Raw genomic sequence first — 21,393 nt, forward strand, 5'->3', positions numbered from 1 at the left:
TATATGATACTACGGGGGGAACAACTTATAGGTCATTCTAAATGGTGTCTATTGTTCCAACAGTCGGCCTCATTCAACAATCTTAATTGGAATGATTTGATCAATTGATGAGACTAGACTGTATTTTGAATAAATGTCTCCATACCACAGTTATATTGAGCATGATCCCTCTGTTTCTCTGAGTAGTCAGGTTGCACCATGTTTAAAAGCTGCTGATATTTGGCAAGGCCCTTCTCACACAGAGATAAGACATCTTTTTGGCTTGTGTCTGAAATGGAAAGAAATTTTGATCCCTGGATTTAAAAAGTTTGGTGCTTTACCATTTATATATCTGAAGGCCTTTTGCTAACGATTCTAAGTTTACACTAATGATCACAAAAATCACCACCAGTAACTTATCACCATACATGGCAATTGCTCTGATCATAAAGCATTCCTTCATCTGCTGAATGAAAAATAATTTTGCATCAGCCTGAATCAGCCAATATTCAATAAAAAATTCAGATTTAGTCATAGATAACACTGAATGTTTTTTTTAAATCAGCAGTTACACATGAGACATTCCAAATAAACAAAAAGTCCAATACACAATTAATACTTATGTCAGAGATTACAAGCAGGATGTAGAAAGATACACAAAGTAAATACAGTTCTGGAAGATGAAAAAGGTTATAGAAATGTATATCTCATTTTATTCTATATTAAAGTGATGATTGCTTAAATTTATAATTTATCTTTTCAAATAACTATACAATGATCACCTTTGCAAAGACAAAATATTGAGAATGGCATTATAATAATTACTATTAGTTAGTTTCAGACCAATAAATATTTATTGTTGCAACTGTTATTTATTTAGCCTGAAATTTAAAACTCTCAGAAAAACCATTTTATTTAAGCTAATGCATGATTCAGGTTAATAATTATAAAATCATATCACCAAAAGATCACCGACTTGCAGCCCCTGTGAAAATTTGTTTTCTTTATGAAACTATATAATCAAGTCACACAATTTGTAATACACACTGAATAATGCTTAAGTAGGTATCCAAACTAATACAGAGAAATTTGTCCAGAACACTGAAGGAATCCAACTAGTCCATACAAGTAAAATTCATTGCTGAGCAAGTCAAATGCATGTGGGTAGCCCAGCATTTATTTGTAGAGCTTATATCCAAATACAGAGACCATGTTTCTCACATCATCCTTGTTGGGCTAGTAGGTCTAAATCTGAATTTTCATCTTCTGAACCAGTCAACTACATAAACTGCTCTGTAATTATCTTCCCATAATGAATCATGTTTTAAGCAAAAGAATCCCAAAATTGCAAAATTTCATAAGTCCAGCTTCAAAGCCATGGATAATTTGGACTGATCTATCGTGAGTTGCTTCATCCACCACACATTAAAGGTTGCCACAGCCTGCTGATTGCATTCAACAATGGGCAATTGGTCACATGTTTAGTTCAGATACAGAATCATGGCTTTATCCACATAACATGATCAGAACATACTGATGGTGCAGCTTTATCAACAGTGGTTTAAGCAAAAAGATCAGACGTATGTTTCAATAACTGCTTGGCTTCAAGTTGTTGGCTGCTTTGGCTAAAACTGATGTTGAGCATTAGGATGAAACTGTAGTGTAAGGGACTGATCTTCAGAGGTGCTTGATTTGTGCTTATACTAGCAGTAGTATTGTATTAACCATTCAAGTAACTACTGTTTGTTGTCTACATATTTTTGTTCTTTTTTTATTTTTTATTTTGACCACTGCACAGGTGAGGCCCCAAGTGGCCGAGTGGTCTACAGCGTTCTCCATTATGGATCACTGCCATCTCACCTCTGCATGGGTTCGAGTCTCGGATTTGGCTAATGTTAGTATGTGAGAAAGCTTGCAAGTAGCTTCACATGGGTCGGTGGTTCTTTCCGGGGTTTTCCTCTTCTTCCTCCACCATTAATACTGGCTGCCATGTATAGCCTATCATGTGCATAGGTTAAGCCACAAAATAAAATTAAAATATGCCAACTCTGACAGAGGCAAACCAATGAATTTAAGTACCCACAAAAATTTTGGGTTTTTTCTCTTTTTTTCAAACCATGAAACTTGATGATGGTTCCTGCACCAAACTGATTTTTATTTCCCATGAGTTTTCCAGGAGATTTTAAGTAGAAATTGATAAATTTCAGGAGTAACTTTTAAAGTCTGATAGTTTGATTAAAGACATAACACTGTAGATGAAGGCACATGTGCAAAAATTTCTTAGTTACCAGACTCAGCCATGACAACTGACGCAATATGATTGTTTCAAAATTGTTCTGCAAAGTTGCAGTTGAAAAATAACATTTTCTTCACACAAAAATGTAGTTTAGCTTTTTAATATCAAATTCCAAGGCATTTTATTGCAAAATGTAATTCTCTCAAGGAGGTTTCTGGGGTATTTTCACTGAATTCAAATTCCAGTTGGAAACTGGGCTGGGAGGCCCCTGCTTGATATCTATGAAAATAAATGTAACCACAATATGGTAATAAAAAGAAATTAAAATATTAAAAACCACCCTTCCTACCCCATTATTCTGTACAATGTTACCAAAACCACATATCGGAGGGAGGGGAGAGCCTTTGCACTGTTAAAATTGGTTATGTTCGTGAAAAGAAGTAAGCACTTTCAACAGATTGTTGCAACTATCTGTACACTAAATAACACTGTTTGTCATTGAATGGTGACACATTTACAGTGTCAAATACTGGGTACTTACTTAACATACAGCAGCAGATCCAACAGTCTAATTGTTAACATATGTGTTGCATATTTATTTGACTATAAACATTAACTGACATCCTATGACTAATTACCAATTACAAAGAGAATTAACCTGATTGCATTTTAACAATAGTTTATTCAACTGAGTAAGTCAAACTGGCAATTCTGAATATATAACATGTGGAATTTCAAATCATTATAACTGAACATATTATCATGAAATTTTCACAACTTACTTCATTGCTAATCAAACTAGTCAGTGGTTAAGCAGCAACATTCCACAAATTTCTATGTGTACATGGTTGACAATAACCAAAATGATGCTATTTAATCGGAAAAATGAAAAAATGCAACCTTTCCCCATATTTCCTGTTAGGCTTATTGCACAGCTGGGTGTTGTTATAGTGTACATGCATATCATTCAACTTACAACTATTTCATTTTCTTTTACCATTTACTATGACAAGATCCACTGAGATGAGTAGAATCTTCATACAGCAGTAACCTGTCTAAACTGATTCTACATTGGTCACAAACTGGTGGTGTACACAATTTTCACTGTATTATGTTGTTAAAAATATGTTATAAAAATGCAAAAATGTATTCTTTAGGGCAAATGTGTTGAAAGCAAAATAGTAAATCCATTCAAAAATAGCTCCTGTACATAAATATCTGTTATATATATATATATATATATATATATATATATATATATATATATATATATATATATATATATATATATATATAAAATACCTAATACAAATATTATTTCAGTGTGAGCTTTGAAAATGCATCTTAGTAATTAACCAAACTGCACAGTGTGTGTGTGTGTATGTCTGCATGTGTGTGTGTGTGTGTGAAATAGTACCATAACAGCTGATAATAGGAAATCAACACTGACTTTAAATAGTTTGAATTAGAACTGGGATTCATTTACACTGGGATTTGGAGCTATGTCTGGCCCCAAAGGACCCTTAAAATTATCCTGATATCTGATTACACAAGCAAAACAACAAAAAAATTCCATATCAAGATCACTGAAAGAAACATTCACTGCCTGGAAACCCTGAAGAATGAAAAATTCATTCTAGAAAACCATTTTTCCCAATATGAATGCCTGGCTGAGCAACCAAAAGTATTATTTTTTTTTTAAAATTGATACTGTTAAACATTACAATGTATTTTTATTTTTTCCAGCAACAAATATTGATTAAAGCTATCAAAATTTTAGAAAACTACCAGGTACCCATCGATCCTAATGATCAGTTACCTGAGTACCAAATCAAAGGGAAAGTGTATTAAATCTGTTACCTGGGTACCAGATCAAAGGGAAAGTATCAGTACCTAACGTCATCTGGTACAAAGTCTAAGAATTCATCCTCATTGTCTGATAATGTTTTGAAATCCTCCATCATCATCTAGTCAATCGTCATGGTCTAGTCATCACCTTTCCTTGACCTCACTATCATATGTGGATGCTTATTTAAAGACTGACCTTGAGCTTTGTAAGGAACACTTTAATCCAATTTGTGAAATCTATTCAAGGTTGCAACTGGACCAGTCTGTTGTGCAGCAAGATCAAATTAATCACCCTCTGTTACTTGCCACTGTACCTCACTCGTGGCTCATTCAAAGAATTGTCACATGGGAAAACAAGTTATGGGATTATTAAGCACCCTCTGTTACTTGCCACTGTACCTCACTCATGGCTTATTCAAAGAATTGTCACATGGGAAAACAAGTTATGGGATTAAGGTCAATTATTTACTGGATCAAGCAGACCTCTGCTTGGCACTGAAAAAGTACTTGTATTTGCACTCTATGGTTCATTTTATTACCCAGATTATTATCAACGGGCAGGTACCAGAGAAGCCTGATAATTGATAGCATCTTTACAGTATCCTTCTGAGTACCTATAAGAGGGTGCCCAAATTATCTCAGTGTAATTCTGTGGTGGAGTGTTGGCTTATTGCTATCAGTAACAGCCCACATAAATTAATCCTCCTGTGGCAGTTACTCATTATCTGAATCTCAATCCATACTACCAACCCATCAGTACGAATCCTTAAGGAAACAAGACACAAATGTTTGTCATTTGTCAACATACAAATATGTGGTGACAGTATCTTTCTTCATTAGTTTGACACACTTATTGCCTATGATCTAGTATTATGTATTATACTTCCTCACTGGTGTTGAAGAAATGGACACTTGCTGTGGAGCTTGTGACGTTTGTTTTGGTTGGCAACTTTTCACAGAGGAATATGGCAAGTTTAAACAGAAAAACCAATCAGAATTCCTGTTGCATACTATACTAGCTTGCTGGGTAATGGTTAAATTAAAGCTCCCAAGTGGATAGTTTACAGGTCCCTGACAGTCTAGGCACAGGAATAATACTACTGGATTAAAGATAATGTGAACAGTAATGATGTAAACTCAGATAAACATAAAATACAGAGAAGTTTATGGAGAGGGCTGGCCAACTACTAGAAAGCTGATGAACAAGACATCGTAAGAAAAGGATATTGTTCAATTATGTGACACTTTCCATTAGCAGGAATATTAGTGAGTTACAAGTGCTGTATGCAATTAGGGCTCACTATATAATGGTACATTGCAAAAGTTATTGAATGACTTTAATTACAGTGATCTTTGGGGTAACTGTAGTGATTTGCCAGGCAACAAGAAAATCTGCTGGGCAATCCGATTTTTAAAGCTGGTTACCCAGGGACCACAGATTTTCAAAGCTAGTTGTCCAGGGACCATATATTTTCAACGCAGGTTGTCCAGGGACCACAGATTTTCAAACTTTTTCTATCTCATTCATCAGCAATTTTAAAAAAAAGCTTTAGGGAAGCAAGCATTTAGGTATGCTTTGATCACAGAATTAAGATAACATGTTACAAATGTTTCTGTAACCTTGATGTACCAATACATCAAGTTTCATTTCGTCTACATAAAAATACATCTGACCTGATAATCTGAATCCGATATGTAATCATAATGGGAAATACTGTACAAGGCTGATGTCTCTCTGAATATAATTTCATGCCATGGTTCAATTTTTAGGCCAGTTCACTTTGCAGTTTAATGTGCTATAGTTTTTGTAAGGGATGTTTTCTGAAAGGCACTTGTTCCTTATACACATGGCTATTAAATATGGAATACCAGCCATTTGTTTCACAGAAAAACATGGTTTCAAGCCATAAATTCAACATGCATTCATTTTAGTTTTATTCCTTTCAATTAAAAATATATGTGGTACAAATGATTTTGGGGCTGGATAACTATTTTTCAAATGCCACTTGTCCATTAAAAAAATCAAAACCCTGCTTGTATTCATAGTGAATATGTCGGTGTAAAATATTTTCTACATGCAACCTACCTGTATTATGTTGGATATGCTTAAAAGCCATCTGCAGTTTCTTATAGTGGCACTCAACAATCCTTTTGATTATTGTCCCTTGCTTCCCATCTGTTGTGGACGTCTTTCCATCATACTCAGATGGATTTAATTCATTCTCCAGTCTCTCCAGCAAAACTGTTAGTGTGTCATATCCCTCAAGAGCCTCACAAATTAGTGCTTGTGGTATTCCAGCTTCTGACAGCTTTCCGAATGTTTGCTGCATTAGTTGCCAAATGGACTTCAATGTGTAAATCTCAACTGCACTTATTTTTTCATTCAGATGTAAAGATACTCTCTCTTTCCCTACTTGAATATCTTTGAGTAAATTCTCCACTACATACTTGTTTTCCTTTTCGTCACTATGACTAGACTGTGAGCAAGAAGACTTGGAATTTTTACGACTTGAATTACCTTCTTCCTCCATATCTCCTTCACTACTGAGAAGAGAGTTCAACTTTATTACAACATGAAACAGTGTTTGTATTGTTTGACACAAGCTCTGTGATTCACCAACATTTAATTTAGCAAGACTTAATAGCATATTTTTGGCATAATCTATTTGATTCAATTTCATGTAATATTCTAATTTCACTATGTATAACTGCAGTATATGACAAATACACATACCACCTTTCGCTGAAACATCTTCTTGATATAAAAGAACAAATCTGTCAATAACTTCTGTCAAGAAATTAAGGCTGTCTTGATTTAATGCCTTGTTCTGTGCTGACAAAAGTGTTTCATACTGATAAATAGCAAAAACAAATTTCTCATGAACTGTTGCCTCCATGCCCGGCTTTAAACGGAGAAACTTCAATGAAGTCTGCCTAAGGATTAGTTTCATTTCTGCAGACAAGCTTTCTGGAGTGTTTTTCTCTAGTTTTGTGGCTAAATTCCATAACGCCAGATGCCCTCCACTGATGATACTCATTACTACATTATCAGAACTCTTCTTCAAATCCTTCACGAAGTCATAGAGAAAATTAGCAACCTTCACAAAGTTCTCCAGAAATTCCTGCAAGAGGAAAATGCATGATCAATAAATAATATCACTGAATGTTAGGATACATACATTATCATAATCTTGTACCTACTAAGTTATGATTTTAAAACAGCTGACTTTAAGCATACATTAAGCACTCAGTGATATTAGCTCAGTTTTAAGTTTCTTTCTGTCAAATTTTTTTAAAAACCAGCTAGAAAAAGAATGAGGGATTTTGAAAACTCCTTTTAAATGAACATTATTGCTTAATTCTGCATTCATGCTTAGAAAATAAACACAAAATAATAGTTGTTAAGGATGTTCAAATTGTAAAACAGTTCCTTTTTATTAACAACTTCTCTTCCAACTACTAACTTGAACATCGTCTGACTTTATGGTATTAAAAAGACCCCAAAGTGGAAGCTAGGATCTATGTGAATAAAAAGTATAAAATTCCCATTTTCACTTTTTTATAGTCAAACATAGAGAATGCTGCGAGATATTAGAGCTCTCAGTGATGCATCCTGAACCCCAAATTTTAATTCCTAGACTACCAGTCTTAGACGAAACCAATAGAACTTTGTAGGCAATGCAATAACCATGTCAGCTAAAGTGGATTCACACATGGCAAACAAACTAGTTTTAACACACGTTGATACTCTTTATTGTCAGTAACAGATGACCATAACGAGTAACTATCTTGCACATAATTACTCTGCTGAATAATCTTTTAATCTCAAGCAAGCATCGACAAATTGAATTTGACTAGACTGATACAAATTTGTCAGTTTTTAAGCTGATCAAAAATGTTTTGGTTACCCAATACAAAGCACTAAGGCACATGCAGTGAACCGTACTGGCTTTATTAAATTGATAGACTGTTAGCAAATGTGGATTTATTTGTGATTTATGCCCACCAATAACACTGCCATGTGGCAAACAGCATATTCAGTATATTTGAAAAAAGGAAAGCATGTCAGTGCTCAAAAAGTCTGATACCATGGTACATGGGGGCCCTCTAATTTCAGAGGAGTCTGTCGGGCTTGCCGGAAAAATCTAATTTACCTGAATAAACTTCAAACGCACTTATGAACTGTGGAAATTTATTTTCAAGATGTTGACAAGCCATAACATGACATGTCGTGTTAAACACACCATGTTTATTCACAAAACACCTGAAATGGTCATGTTTCATAAAATACAAGTTACAGTAATCATCAAAAGTAGAACAAAAACACCCTACTTCAGTATATGCCTGTTACATGTTGCATGTATAAATGGTCAACAGTCATGATTGGATGCAAAGCAATTTTTGGGCAGCTTACGTAGAGGCAATTAAAGGCCAAGATGTCAGGTATAAACCATCATTTCATGTCTTACTTAATTGGCTCACAATAGTGTGATGTGTTTGATGACTGCAGTGGGTGAGTACACTATGTTAATTTGCATAAAGTGGAATAACCCAATATGGGTAAATCAAACAGGTGCTAGGTGTGTGTAGGTGATCAAAAGTTATTACATATCATTGCCATGTGTATTAAAGAGTATCGAACAGCAGCAACATTTCTTTGAAGTCAGGTTTTATCCCATAATAAAACAGAAAGCATGATTATTAAAGTTACTGGAATAGTGTTCAAGTGCGAATAATTTTTTAAGGCAATTTAGAAAGCAAAGCAAAAATACAAACTGATTCAGAACTCTTGGTTGATGGAGTTTAACTTTGTGAAGCATGCCAGCAACAAAAAAAAGTGGGGGGGGATTTAACTCTTGGCACATACGGCAAACAACATATCAACATGTCAATCCTGTGTGTACCATGTCTATCAAAATAGGAGCACCACCCATATGTAACAAATTTGACATGCTGAATTGAACATTCTGATTAGTTAATTGGCCTATGTTTTACAGGATGATTTTAGCAATGAAATAGACTGATTGAAAGGCAATAATAAACACAAGCTTGTGTTTGCACAGTTGATTTGTGTTGCTCAAGTATTACCACCTGTAACGGATAGAAGCATTTAGTTGTAGTCTGGGCTTGTGGAGTTTGAGTCAGGGCTTGTGACTTTTTTTATGGTCACCAGCACAGGGCCTGTGACAAAAAAATTCTTCTTTAGAGTACTGCATGTACTGTTGATGTTGGCAATGTAAAGCAATTAAGGTCTCATCTATGCATTAAAAAAGTGATGCTAAAAAGGTGCATTAAGCAGAATCTGACTGTTTCAAACCAAAAGACATGCTTGTGAAAGTAACAGTCTGACAAAGGGATAATAAGTTGTCAAATATTTTTAATTGACTGTATCAAGTCAAAAGTGATGGACATATCTTGCAAAGTTCAGTATTTGTACAAAGCATGAAAAACAATCTTTTCTGGACAAATGGTTTCAGGAGCCTTCAATTCATGCTCTTTTGTAAAGTGAAACAAACAGAGATCACTAGCTGGCTGTTCAGGAATAAAATATATTAGAGACAAGACTGACTATTCCTTTAGTTGTAGAAAAAGCAATTTTTCTTCCAAATTATCTTTCTCCAAGAATACTTACCCAGTCATATTAATATTCGGAACTTAAGCCTGATGCTTTCCAAATCAGAAAGACTCAAATTTGTCTTTTCTGTCTATATGTCACAGCGATAAAGGGATATAACGCTTACCTATTACCTTCCCTTGCCACAATTAGCTGTCAACAGTTTTTAAGCTGAGCAAACTACCAAAGCTAGCCAAGTCATCTGTAATGGACACACATAAAGCCAGCAAAGTCAACTGTAACGGACACATATAAAGCCAGTGATAAAATCTGAGGAGTTACAAGAACTCTCTTGTTAAAATTCACGTCCTGTTGGAAACATACTCAACAAATACGATACAGACATGAAGGAGATGAGGAGACAAACAACACTGAGAATGGTTATAAACTCAATACCCAGGTAGACAAAATACTAGGATGGATAAAGGCAGATGTTTCCCAATTCAGGAGAAAGCTAAGATAATTCAAATGGGAAAAGAGCTCGTTTTCGCCCCTGAAGGGAAAAGAACTTACCACAAGTGTTTTGTTTTTACATAATCCAGATATGTTGCCATTGTGGTAGAGGAAGTCAACCAAAACAGGTGACAATGCATCCATAATCTTGGTAAAAACAAAATAGTTGATATTTTGACCAAACAGAAGGATTCAAAATTGATACACTTTGTCGTTGTAAGCAACACGAAGAAACTTTCATGATGCTGGGTGAATCGGATATGCAAAAAGGCATCTATGATATCATGGCTAATAGCATACTTGCCCCTCGGATGGAGAGTTGTATAGATATCACTGTCTCTTTCTTGAACCTCAGCACTGAAATGAATTCATTGTGGCAAATGAAGCCATATCGCTACAATGTCTGCAGTGTGGCAGTTTATAGTGATGTCTAGGACTGGGGCATCATGCCGCAGACATGTAGCATGATGTCCCACCCAGTCACATTATCCTGACACCAGACTGACCTGTCCTAACACAAACCTCTATATGCTGAGTGCCAAGTGAGGCAGCCGTTAGTACCATTTTTGTAAGTCATTGGTAATACTCTGCCGGGGATTGAACCCACGACCTCCCATTTCTGAGGCAGACACTCTAACCACTAGGCCACCAGAGTGGTCCGCACACAAACATTACACCGTATTAAGTCAAGACTGGCAGAGGCAGCGAATTCATTCACCTAGACTTGGGTTCTGTTATAATGTAACTGGTGTAGCTGAGTTATTAATTACAAGTACACTGTATTTGTAATTGAAGGTCTAGACTGGTATCATTGCTCAATTTCATGTCAATTACAGATGCAGAGATAAATGTTTTTAAATTTCAAACAGATTATAAAAAATGAGATATACATATTTATCTTAATTGCCTGGAGTTAAGCTAATAATATGGAAATTAATATAGAAGAAGCAATAAAGCTAACTTTTAGATAAGAAAACTGTACATAAATTAATTTAATTAGCCTACTGTGGGAATCAGATATGGGTTCAATTAGAATGTAATTTAGTAATTACCATTGCACTATATTTGTAATTGTAACTGAACATCACTGTTATCGTGTAATTGTAATTTTAACTGTAACTGATACCTGCAAGCACAATGTAATTGTAACTGATAAAAGTAATTGAACTCAAGTCTGCATTCTGTTAATGACCCCTGCAATTCCTCATTTCCCTGGTGTATTGTTTGGCTGATTTTTCTGCCAGTCAGAAAATCACCACAGCCAAATCCAAAATTGAACCACTAGGATATGGCAAGAAATTTTGTATCCGCTTAGTAAAAATGTGGGGCAGACATGTTAACTCAATTTGCATCTAATAGGCAGTGGAATGTGTCTTGTACAGTAGTCCCCCTCTTGAACGACCACCCACTTCTTACAGCCAGAATCCCTTTGCACCGACGAGTTTGTGTTCCAAAGTACCTCTCAAGCATAGCCACCACTCTAACACAACCAGCATATTAGAACAAAAATGTAAAAGGTTCCCCTAACAAGAAGACACTTTTTATTTCAAATGTGTCCAGAACCAACAATTAATTCAGATCGTGATGTAAGGTAAGTAAAGTAATCAGATTATCTCTACCGTCGATACATGTCTACCGATGTCAGGTTTCTCTTATTGAAAGAAATGTTGACTAAAGTACATGTAACACTAAGATTAATATTATATCATTGTCTATAAAAGCCGACATTTACAGGAAATGAGCTCAACAATGTTATGATAGAGTTTTGGGCTTCACACATCTTTCGAGTTCTTCTTTTCATGATTACAACTGGACATAATTGTCAAGATCATAACATGGTCAGCATAGGTTAAAAAAGATTTTGTGCATTAACACACACAGAAATTAACATTGAACAAAACAAGGTACCAGACAAAGACCCCAAAAATCATGTGACAATACATTTATTGCTTCCTTTATGAAGACATTTTGTCCACTCTACAAAAGTTTTGTCTGCATAATTAAATCGCATACAGTTAGCAACATCCAAATAAATCATTACCAAACATTAACATATCATCATGTAAATGGAGACATATTATTTTAGAAGAAAGTCGGTTATTCTACTCAACGACATCGGGTAGGGTGGGGGTAATATGACTGAAGCCTTACACCCTTAGATCACTGCAATTGTAATTCTATGTAATTGTCGGGTTGTTAGGATGGACAGAACTACAGTTAAGATATCCATAATTGCAACTGTATATAGCTATATCATGGTAGGAAGGGCAGTTTATCATTAAGAGCTCTATAAAACAGAAACATTTGGCTGTATTGAGACGAGCAGAATGGCAAGAACGTAAATGAGGTGGCTGAAACGGCCAGACAGTCAGCTGGTTGGATAAACTTAGACAGCTCTGAACAGGCTGAAACTAATTGATCATTAAAAACTTCATGTACCCAGACTTACAAGCCCAAAGGCCATGCCAAACATGTGAGGATATTTATGCCATCTGGGCTACCCAAACACCGGGCTACACTCCCCTACTACATTATAATTAATTGTTGGAATTTAAAATTTTGTGTCGTTATCACCCTCTTTCTTTGCCTTGGTAGATACAAAAAACTATGTCCATATTCTCTCAGAAGACATGGCACACACAGTGCATAGTACTGAAAAAGTCCATTTTGTAAACACAGGGTATGACTCACGTGTGTCCTCCTTGGCCTTGAACTTGCTGCATTTATTACATTTCATTGACAGGTTTCAATAAAACAAACAAAAAACAAAAATGGATAAATTAATGATGCAGCATCTTAAAAAGCCACTAAAACAACACCTGTTACTAACTGGGTGAGTGAGGCAGTGTGCAATAAAGTGACTAAAATGCATAAATGATATTGTTGTACCATGCAGTCTAAAAATGACCCAAAATCTGAAAAGGTGAAACATTCACAAGATATCTGCAAACATTTCTAAACAGTATTTATCAATTTGACATGGATTGACAGGAGGTGTGTGATACTATTGTGGCAAAGGGAGGCAATGGGCAAGATTATTGCCCTTTGTCTACATGATATAGACAGAAGAAACACATTTTCATCTTTCGGACATAATACTGATGTAACCAGGCAATGTATTTTAAAAGGATATCAGAATTTTGTTTTAAATTTCAAATTATTCAATATGTTTACTGAATTTTTAATTTTCTTTCACATTCCAATGCTTCCATAACACACATACAGTACCAGTTTGCTGTTTAAAGACATCTACATGAAAACATTTCAATTTTACTTATTCACTTTCTTTTACAAAGACACACAAACATGACTTAAGTTATAACAAAATATTTTTTTACATATTTTAAATTAATTTAATTTATTCCACACACACACACAGAGTAAATAAAATGATAGACTCTAATATTGCTGTGTGTGACCCCCAGTTTGTGCAGCCTGGGAAAATCTGGACTTCCTGTTTCAAAATTCTACTAACAACTTTGTATAAGTTTTATTATTTTATAAATTTAACTCATTTTTTTTCATCATTCGTTTAATACCATCCTATGATGTCACTGCTTTATATCAATAAATTGGTTGTACATCATCACACCTGCTATAACCTTTATGATTGTGATGACCTATTCTGGAAGTTTTTGCCCTCAAAGCAAATCTGAAATAAAACTGCCACCAGTTTTGTTTTTGAAACTTTACTCAGCATCAGCCTGGCCTATCATGTATTATTTGTCTATTTAATGGCCACATACAGATTGGTCTTATCAAGAAAGTATATGGAGGAAAATGCATGTAACTATGTAGCTGCTTTAATTTAACTGCATCTATGCACAGCAGTGGCTAAATGGTGCCAACTAAAAAGATTTTAAAAATGCACAAACGAACCACATCAAGACCTAGGAAGACAACTCCCTGAAGGACAAGACCAAAATGCAATTGATCAGAAATATGTAAAGAATCTAATTCAGAATGAAACAAATGCAAGACAGTTGATTGCCAGTAGAAAAGTTAGAAAAATGGCTTTACCTTTAAGCTAGAGCAACTTCAATGGCTCAACCAAATAAAAAATGCCCATGGTTTTCACTGCTTATTCTAACTTCCTCTTATAACCTTCCCCAGCCCAAAACAATTACCGAAAAATCTGTCATATATGATTAACTATCCTGATATGCCTGTATACATGAAGTTTTGTTTGAAAATATTCTAAAGCATCAATGGAATTTAATTTATATCAGACATCCTCACCGGGACCCTGACTGTTACCACAGATCAAGAAAACAATAGTTAAGTGAATTTCTACTCTACTGGTCATGAGGTTCATGGACAGATGGTGGCTTACAATATTCCAATAATAAATTGTGAAATCACTGACATATAATGAATGAATTAACTATCATTCATTGTTTCATATTTAAGCAATAACTGTTTTTCAAGGATATGCCAGTGCAGGATTCACACTTATAAACAATCATTTTGAAAAACCAAGCAAGCACAAAAAATCAGGTATTATATTTTCAAGCCCTACCTATATTTCTTGATAAATATCTCTCATATCTAAAACTATTCCTCTCCCCCCCCCCCCGCCAATAAATTGCAGTTCTAGAATAGATGACACTGCAATATTCAGACAGACAAGAATGTATTTTATATTGTAGTACTTCTTGCTGTAGCTTGGTCACTATATTGTAGAGTAACTTCTGTATCATCAGGGGTTCTGCAAGCTGGCACTTGTCTTTAGTGAGGGCCAGGCATTCACAGCACTGGACAATCCCATGCAGTAGGCTTGATGTCACCCGTCCAGCAGTGATGTGAGACAGTGAGCTGTGGATAAACTGGAGTGAGAACATTCCAGCGCTGAAAGCTTGCTTCTCAATAAGGGAACAGCTGGATGACTTCAGAACAGGATGAAGAAAAACCTGCAATTACATAAAATGGACAAAATTTCTTATAAACAGCAGCTCTACACTGTGGCTTATATGTCATGGGGCATTTCATGTACCTAGTACCTCTGTCTCCTATAATGATGTTGGCTAAATTTAGCAGGACACTGGCAGTCTGACATTGTAAAATGTACCCTGGGGTAGCACAAGGTACAACATTTAAACAAGTTGAAGAAGAAAAAAACAAGGAAAAGAAAACAAACAATATGCCTCCAAATCACTGCTTGTGTAAAGTCTTGCACTGAATCTAGCCTATAGTCCAGCACTCTCAATTTGTGTACTACTAATGATAATACTACATGGGAAATGGGACTAAACTTGAAAAAGGAACATATAAGTGTAAGGGACAGTGATCATCACAGACTGCATTGGAATATTTTGAATGTCTCTTCAGCTATCAAGTTAACTGTCAAGGACCATAACTCTATCAAAAATATGGATCTGATGATCAAATCCTGCTTCAATAACTCTTTTATTGGAAGATATTATGTTTTCAATGTATATGCTATGTTTAACTGATGGCATATGTTTTAAAAAAACTTGTTGGACTGTCTGAACAATGTTGTTTCTATTGCAATTCATTATGACGTAGTTTCATCAATTGCCATAAACTTGTAAGAGAAACAAGATGAAGTCATCTACATCAACCACTACACCAAAATAGTACTGAAGCTAACAATTTCTCAATGGCAAAAAGCGCTTCTAGATTACTAGTACATGTATATACATATCAGAAAAAGGTAAAGATTAGTGAAATTAAACAGTTCCTAAAAACAAATGGTACATCTAGACAACTAGTAAAGTTTACCTCTCCCTCGATAACTCATGCACAACAGGGTCCACAGACATAGACTGCACTATAAGCGAGGGCACGAGTTACCAAGGGACCTCCAATTTTTAAAAAAAATCTGCTTATACATTGAGAAAACCGCAGGAGTAGGGAACAATCACGTTGATAATAATTGTTAATAATCTGCTTTTTCCAACTGGTTTCAACAACCATCACATGTGAACGAAAACATCTGTGTATTATCTCACTGAATTTTGTTTTGTTGATTAATCTGGTTATGGGAGTGGTAATTAAAAGTATACTACCAAGTCAGGAGTCCACATAGTCGGGAACTAGACTATCTGTTGATAAACCACCAAATGAAATTACTTTTTTTCAAAAACTAGCGACATTTATTTCATGAGATTATTTCCTATGTCAAAACTCAAATATTGATGTCATGATTTCATTAAAGTAATACTGAAACTTTTTATCATCTTGAGGATATCTCGAAGTGCCAGTTCAGGAATTCTCTGAAACTCGCTTGCCCACAATGGTCCATAGCTGTGAAAACAGCTCCTTATGTTATGAAGTATTTGTCTTGCTTGGTTGCCTTGCTATCTTTGATGACAATTATGAATGAGTCAGTTAATTTAAGGTAATTACTGTTGCATACACAATAACATTTATAAGTGTTTGATTAATCAAATGAAGCGAGTTCACCCAACACACGACCGGGGCAGCTAGATTTTAAGTATGTAGGCTTTGCGTGCCTTTTAACTTTTTTTTTAAATTCCACCTCCTTTATTTGATTTAAATGACATAATTAACATGATAATACAAAGGAAGCCAGTTTTTAATTCAGTATAACAATTAAACAAATACTTCCGCAAGTTAGTCATCAAAACACGGTAGGCACTTAATTAGGTTCTCAGAGAAACACTTGCAGACATAGCTGTTATGGTAGACTGACACATTTTTTTTACATTTAAATACACATTATATTATGATGATTACACTAAACGATAGAATTAAAACACAAATTTCACTTAATAAAAATTATTAAAAAGGCATTTAAATATTAATGTACTGCCTACACTAGGTGTGACATTTTCGTTGATCAAAATTTCCTTGAATATCTTTAATTATGATGTACTAAGAATGTCGTTTGGAAAGAAAATATAACCAATTATGACTTCTTATTAAAAGCCTATAATTTCAAAATGTTGATTAAAATTTCCATGTCATATCTACCGTTTTCTACCACAAAACAAGCAATATATCATTTCAATTACCAATTCTGACCATGATTTTTTTCAAGTTCAAGAAATAGGGATAAATTATGGGGGGTATTTTCTGGTTTAAAAAAATGGGATCCACGTCTGATCCCTCGTTATAAGCGGGCTCACGAGTTATCAAGGGAGTGGTGTATATGAGTAATTTCAAATGTAGACACAGAATCAAAAAATGATATGCAAGAAACAGAAGTATAATAGAAAAATGGTCAAAAACAACAAATACTGAAAATGAAGAATTATAGATAGCAAAAGGCACATGAGAACAATAGTCTAATATGAGTACCAAGTTTAACAAATTTGATTATAACCATACACAGGCACAGATTATGTACTCAGCTGATCAACTTGTGAATGCATCCAGTACATCTCAAATTTTTCATTTCTCCATGTGGTGGTGGGGGGCAGGGGGAGGATTTTGAAAAGTCCCTTCACCATCTCCCTGCATATCCTGACAGAATTGCCATGGTTTCTTATGGGGAAAAGCTCTACATACCACAAGTTCTTGCACAGTCACATACAATGTTCACCATGGAGTGGACATGGTTGTTGTTGTGGGGTTTAACGCCATTTTTCAGCACGATAGGCTATACATGGCGGCCAGTATTAATGGTGGAGGGAGTGGACATGGTGTCAATAAAGTGAGTATAATCTACTGTGTATGATCCAACCACTAAAGAGTTTAACTGAGAAATAGAGTGCACCAGGAACTTGTCAACAATGTTGCCCCGATATATTAATGACCTATTTTTTATTCTTCAAATCAAATCTGAACAACTTAAAACAATGATGCACAGACTTGACTCATACTATACATTGAGCAAAGCTTCAAAATTCACTTTTTTTCTTCTCATTCTACATTACTGGAACCATGGGATATTTCTTTACCATTAAATATTTAAGAATAATAAATGCAATTCTTTGTTAAACTGTTATGTATTTAGAATTAAAGTTGCTAAGATCTTTACATACAAAAACTGGTGAAATACAATCTTGCTAGTCACAGGAAACATTTTAATGCAGAATGAAAGAAGTATGATGAAATACATGAAAATGCATTGGTGGGGTGGGGTTGGGTGGCGAGGTAGGTTATGAGCAGTGGCCAAAAACTGATTTAAAGGAATATATATCTGGGATAAATGTGCACCATGTCTCAACATCATGAAAAATGAAATATCATCATCTAGTGATTTTGCTTCAGCAGTATGACAGATTGTCTAATTTATTTCTAGGAGACACAGAGCAGCAATGTAATATTACTTATAACTGCTAAAGAGATGCATGTCCATACTCATATTTTCACGATACAAGCATTATTTTCCCAAATCAACAATGCAAACACTGCATATTGGATCAAATTTACATGTAGCTACTATTTTCTATTTAAAGTATGATGAAATTGGTAAAACACGCAATATTGTGTCTGAAGCAGATGCATCGATGATCAAGTCCAACTGTTGAAGATGTTCTTAGCTACATGTATAGGGCTACACCTAGGACTCCAAGGGCTGGGACACCATGTTGGCCACTTTCTAAATTTGGAGGACACATAACATTTAAAGGGACAAAGGAAAATGGTAGTACATAGTCAGTGCTCAAAAAATCCAATAGCCTGATGAACAGGGCCCCTCTAATTTTAATTTGGGCTGTCCTGTATTCAAAGTGAGATGCCCATTGGGCTTGTCGAGAAAAAAATAGTTTGCAGGAGGAAGCTTTGATCACACTGATGAAATGAGTAAATTTACTTACATGCCATAACATAGTTCAATATAAATCAGATTACCACTGTCCTATATCAAATTGAGATCCGATTTTAAGTAAATGGAAACTTTGCAAAAAATACTATTTTTTACCCCCCTCCTCCACGGTCATGTTTCGAGAAAACAGTTTTCAGTAATCTTTAAAAAAAGAACTATAAAAAACAACAACAACAACAAAAAATTTCAGTCTATGTCCGTTACATATAGTCTGTATAAACAGCAATCTGTAATGACTGGAACTGATATCAGTTCCAATCATTACAGATTACCGTTTATACATACTATCCCTTGGGTAATTTAAATAGCGGAAATTAAAGGAAAAGAGGTCAGGTATAAAATCATAGTTTCACATTAACTGGCTGACAATAGCTAATGAGATGTACTGAAGGTTGCAGTGGGTGAGCCCATTGTGCTAATTTGCATAGGTAGGATCAAGAAGTGGAACAACCCACTATAGGTAAATCAAAGAGATGATAAATGCCTGCACAAGGACAAAAGTTATTACATAATACTGCCTTGAATGAGAGTGTTTAAGCTGCTATGTATTATATTTTTCACAAGTTTGTGAACAGCAGCAATGATTCTTTGAAGTTGGATTTTACTGCATATATAGAATGCAAAGCATGATCATTTCAGTTATGGGAACAGCATTCAAGTGTAATTCATTTTTATTAAATTTACATTCGAATTGTAGCTATTGCAATGTCGTGTGACAATATTAAAAAAATTGGAAAATTTGGGCTTGTGGAAATTGGAGTCAGGCATACATGTCAACTTTTCAAAAGCTAAGTAGGGAAAATAACAAACAAAACAGTGACATTTGGACCTAAAATGTAGAGGTTTTTATGCGACATTTTTTAAGCGCCAGTTTCAATAAACATTGATCGATCCTTCAGGTCCATTACGAGTGAAATTCTCAAAGGATGTACCAGAGGCACCAGCAGAAACCATATTTTTTAGGGTGGGGGCATGTAGTGGTCAGCCATGAAATTTTAGGAATGTATGCCAAAACATGTCTAAAGGTAAAATTGTGGAAAGTGACTATTGCCCCACCCCCTTGCCCCAATGTGTAAGCACCATTTCTCCGTGACATGCCTTATTTTCCACCAGGACAAGTCCCCGTTTTCATACTCTGGTCAGCTGTGGATAAGCTGCATAATAGTTAAAGGTTAGACTTAAGTACACAAGCATAAGACCAGTGTGACTAATTAACAGTCAATACCTATCCTTGCATTTATCTTGTGAAAAGGACTGTCCTTTGGACATACTTCCAAAGAAAATATGTTCTACAGTGTGTGTATATAAGCACCAGCAACTGATTGGCAAATAAACGATGCCATATTTTGTTGTAACTTACGATGCTAGGCACTTACAATCCTAGGAACTTCATTTTAACAGTTCAAATCTGCAGTCACAAGTGTACATGTGGCAACTGTTTTTCCCACGTTTTATATCCCACCTTAATTCCTTAGGTTTTACTCTTAAGGCATGTAACACTGTCTGCTAAATAAAATATTTACTCTGAATTAGTTCTTTGTGATGTATTTTTTTTAATTCCTTCTTTTAATTTAATCATGGTAATTAAAGTTTACATATATGGTAGAAGAATGCCATGTGTTTACTTGCTGAGTTTCTTTGGCAGAAATGGAGACGTGATTTTATTTACAGAGTAAATTACACAGCATTCACACTGATCATTTATGACATTTAAAAAAAAATAATACTGTTGTAGGGGTTTAAGAAATCTGAAATTTACGTGAACAATGTTTAATCTCAACATTCTTTTCACTGAAGAATTTTGTTTGTAGTGTATTAATTATTTCATCACAGCAGTATTCAACAGTGATAAAATATGGCACCTGTGGATTGCATACATCTATTTATGTATGGGTTTTTTTTCTTACAAAATGAAAAATGACAGATATAATGTAATAATTGGGAGTTCTCTGCGAAAAATCAGGAGATATTATGAGATCGAGAGGTTGGTGTGGATATACCAAAAAAATGGGGAGGTTTTTCTCTTGGTTTGAGACTTGACAGATATGAACTGTACGGGCTTGTGGAATTTCAGTCAAAGCTTGTGAATTTATTTAAGTCGCTAGCCCGGGGCCTGTGCCTAACAAAATTCCTTTGAGCACTGATAGTGCAAAACAATATATTTTTCAATCATATTTGATTTAACAGTTCTGGCACCTACAGTATGTTCATATTTTACATGGATACTTATATTATCTTAATAAACGTATATTTATAGTATCAAGTATAGTAAGACTAAATAATTAATATGTGCTAGCTTAGCTAAGTGTGTGAGATATTCCTGAAAATTTCACCCTTAGGTCCCCTGTCAGTCGATTGGGGAACACGATACACAATGCCGTTTATTTTTGAAAACGTCGACCCAAACAACATACATATCAGGTTGGACGTCTTATACTACCCCTAAGGATGCAAGATCTAGTCAAAATCCCCACTGGTGTCAGCGCTTGGGGTAAAACAATACATTGG

The 21,393-nt window shown here is 35.0% G+C and overlaps 1 protein-coding gene across 1 annotated transcript in view; it reads right to left on the bottom strand.

Annotated features, from left to right (window-relative positions):
- Window positions 1-21,393, bottom strand: part of LOC149791438 (uncharacterized) — a 115,754-nt gene that overhangs the window by 91,456 nt on the left and 2,905 nt on the right. The window contains exons 2-5 of the mRNA XM_089971357.1: window positions 20,020-20,039; window positions 14,783-15,040; window positions 6,150-7,185; window positions 146-268 (exon numbers count right to left, since the gene is read on the bottom strand). Of these exons, the coding sequence (XP_089827483.1) occupies window positions 146-268; window positions 6,150-7,185; window positions 14,783-15,040; window positions 20,020-20,039 (1,437 nt within the window). The remainder of the gene's footprint in view (window positions 1-145; window positions 269-6,149; window positions 7,186-14,782; window positions 15,041-20,019; window positions 20,040-21,393) is intronic.

This window comes from Sinohyriopsis cumingii, chromosome 9 (assembly GCF_028554795.1).
Source record: "Sinohyriopsis cumingii isolate HCF-2022 chromosome 9, ASM2855479v2, whole genome shotgun sequence".
Classification (NCBI taxonomy): Eukaryota; Metazoa; Mollusca; class Bivalvia; order Unionida; family Unionidae; genus Sinohyriopsis; species Sinohyriopsis cumingii.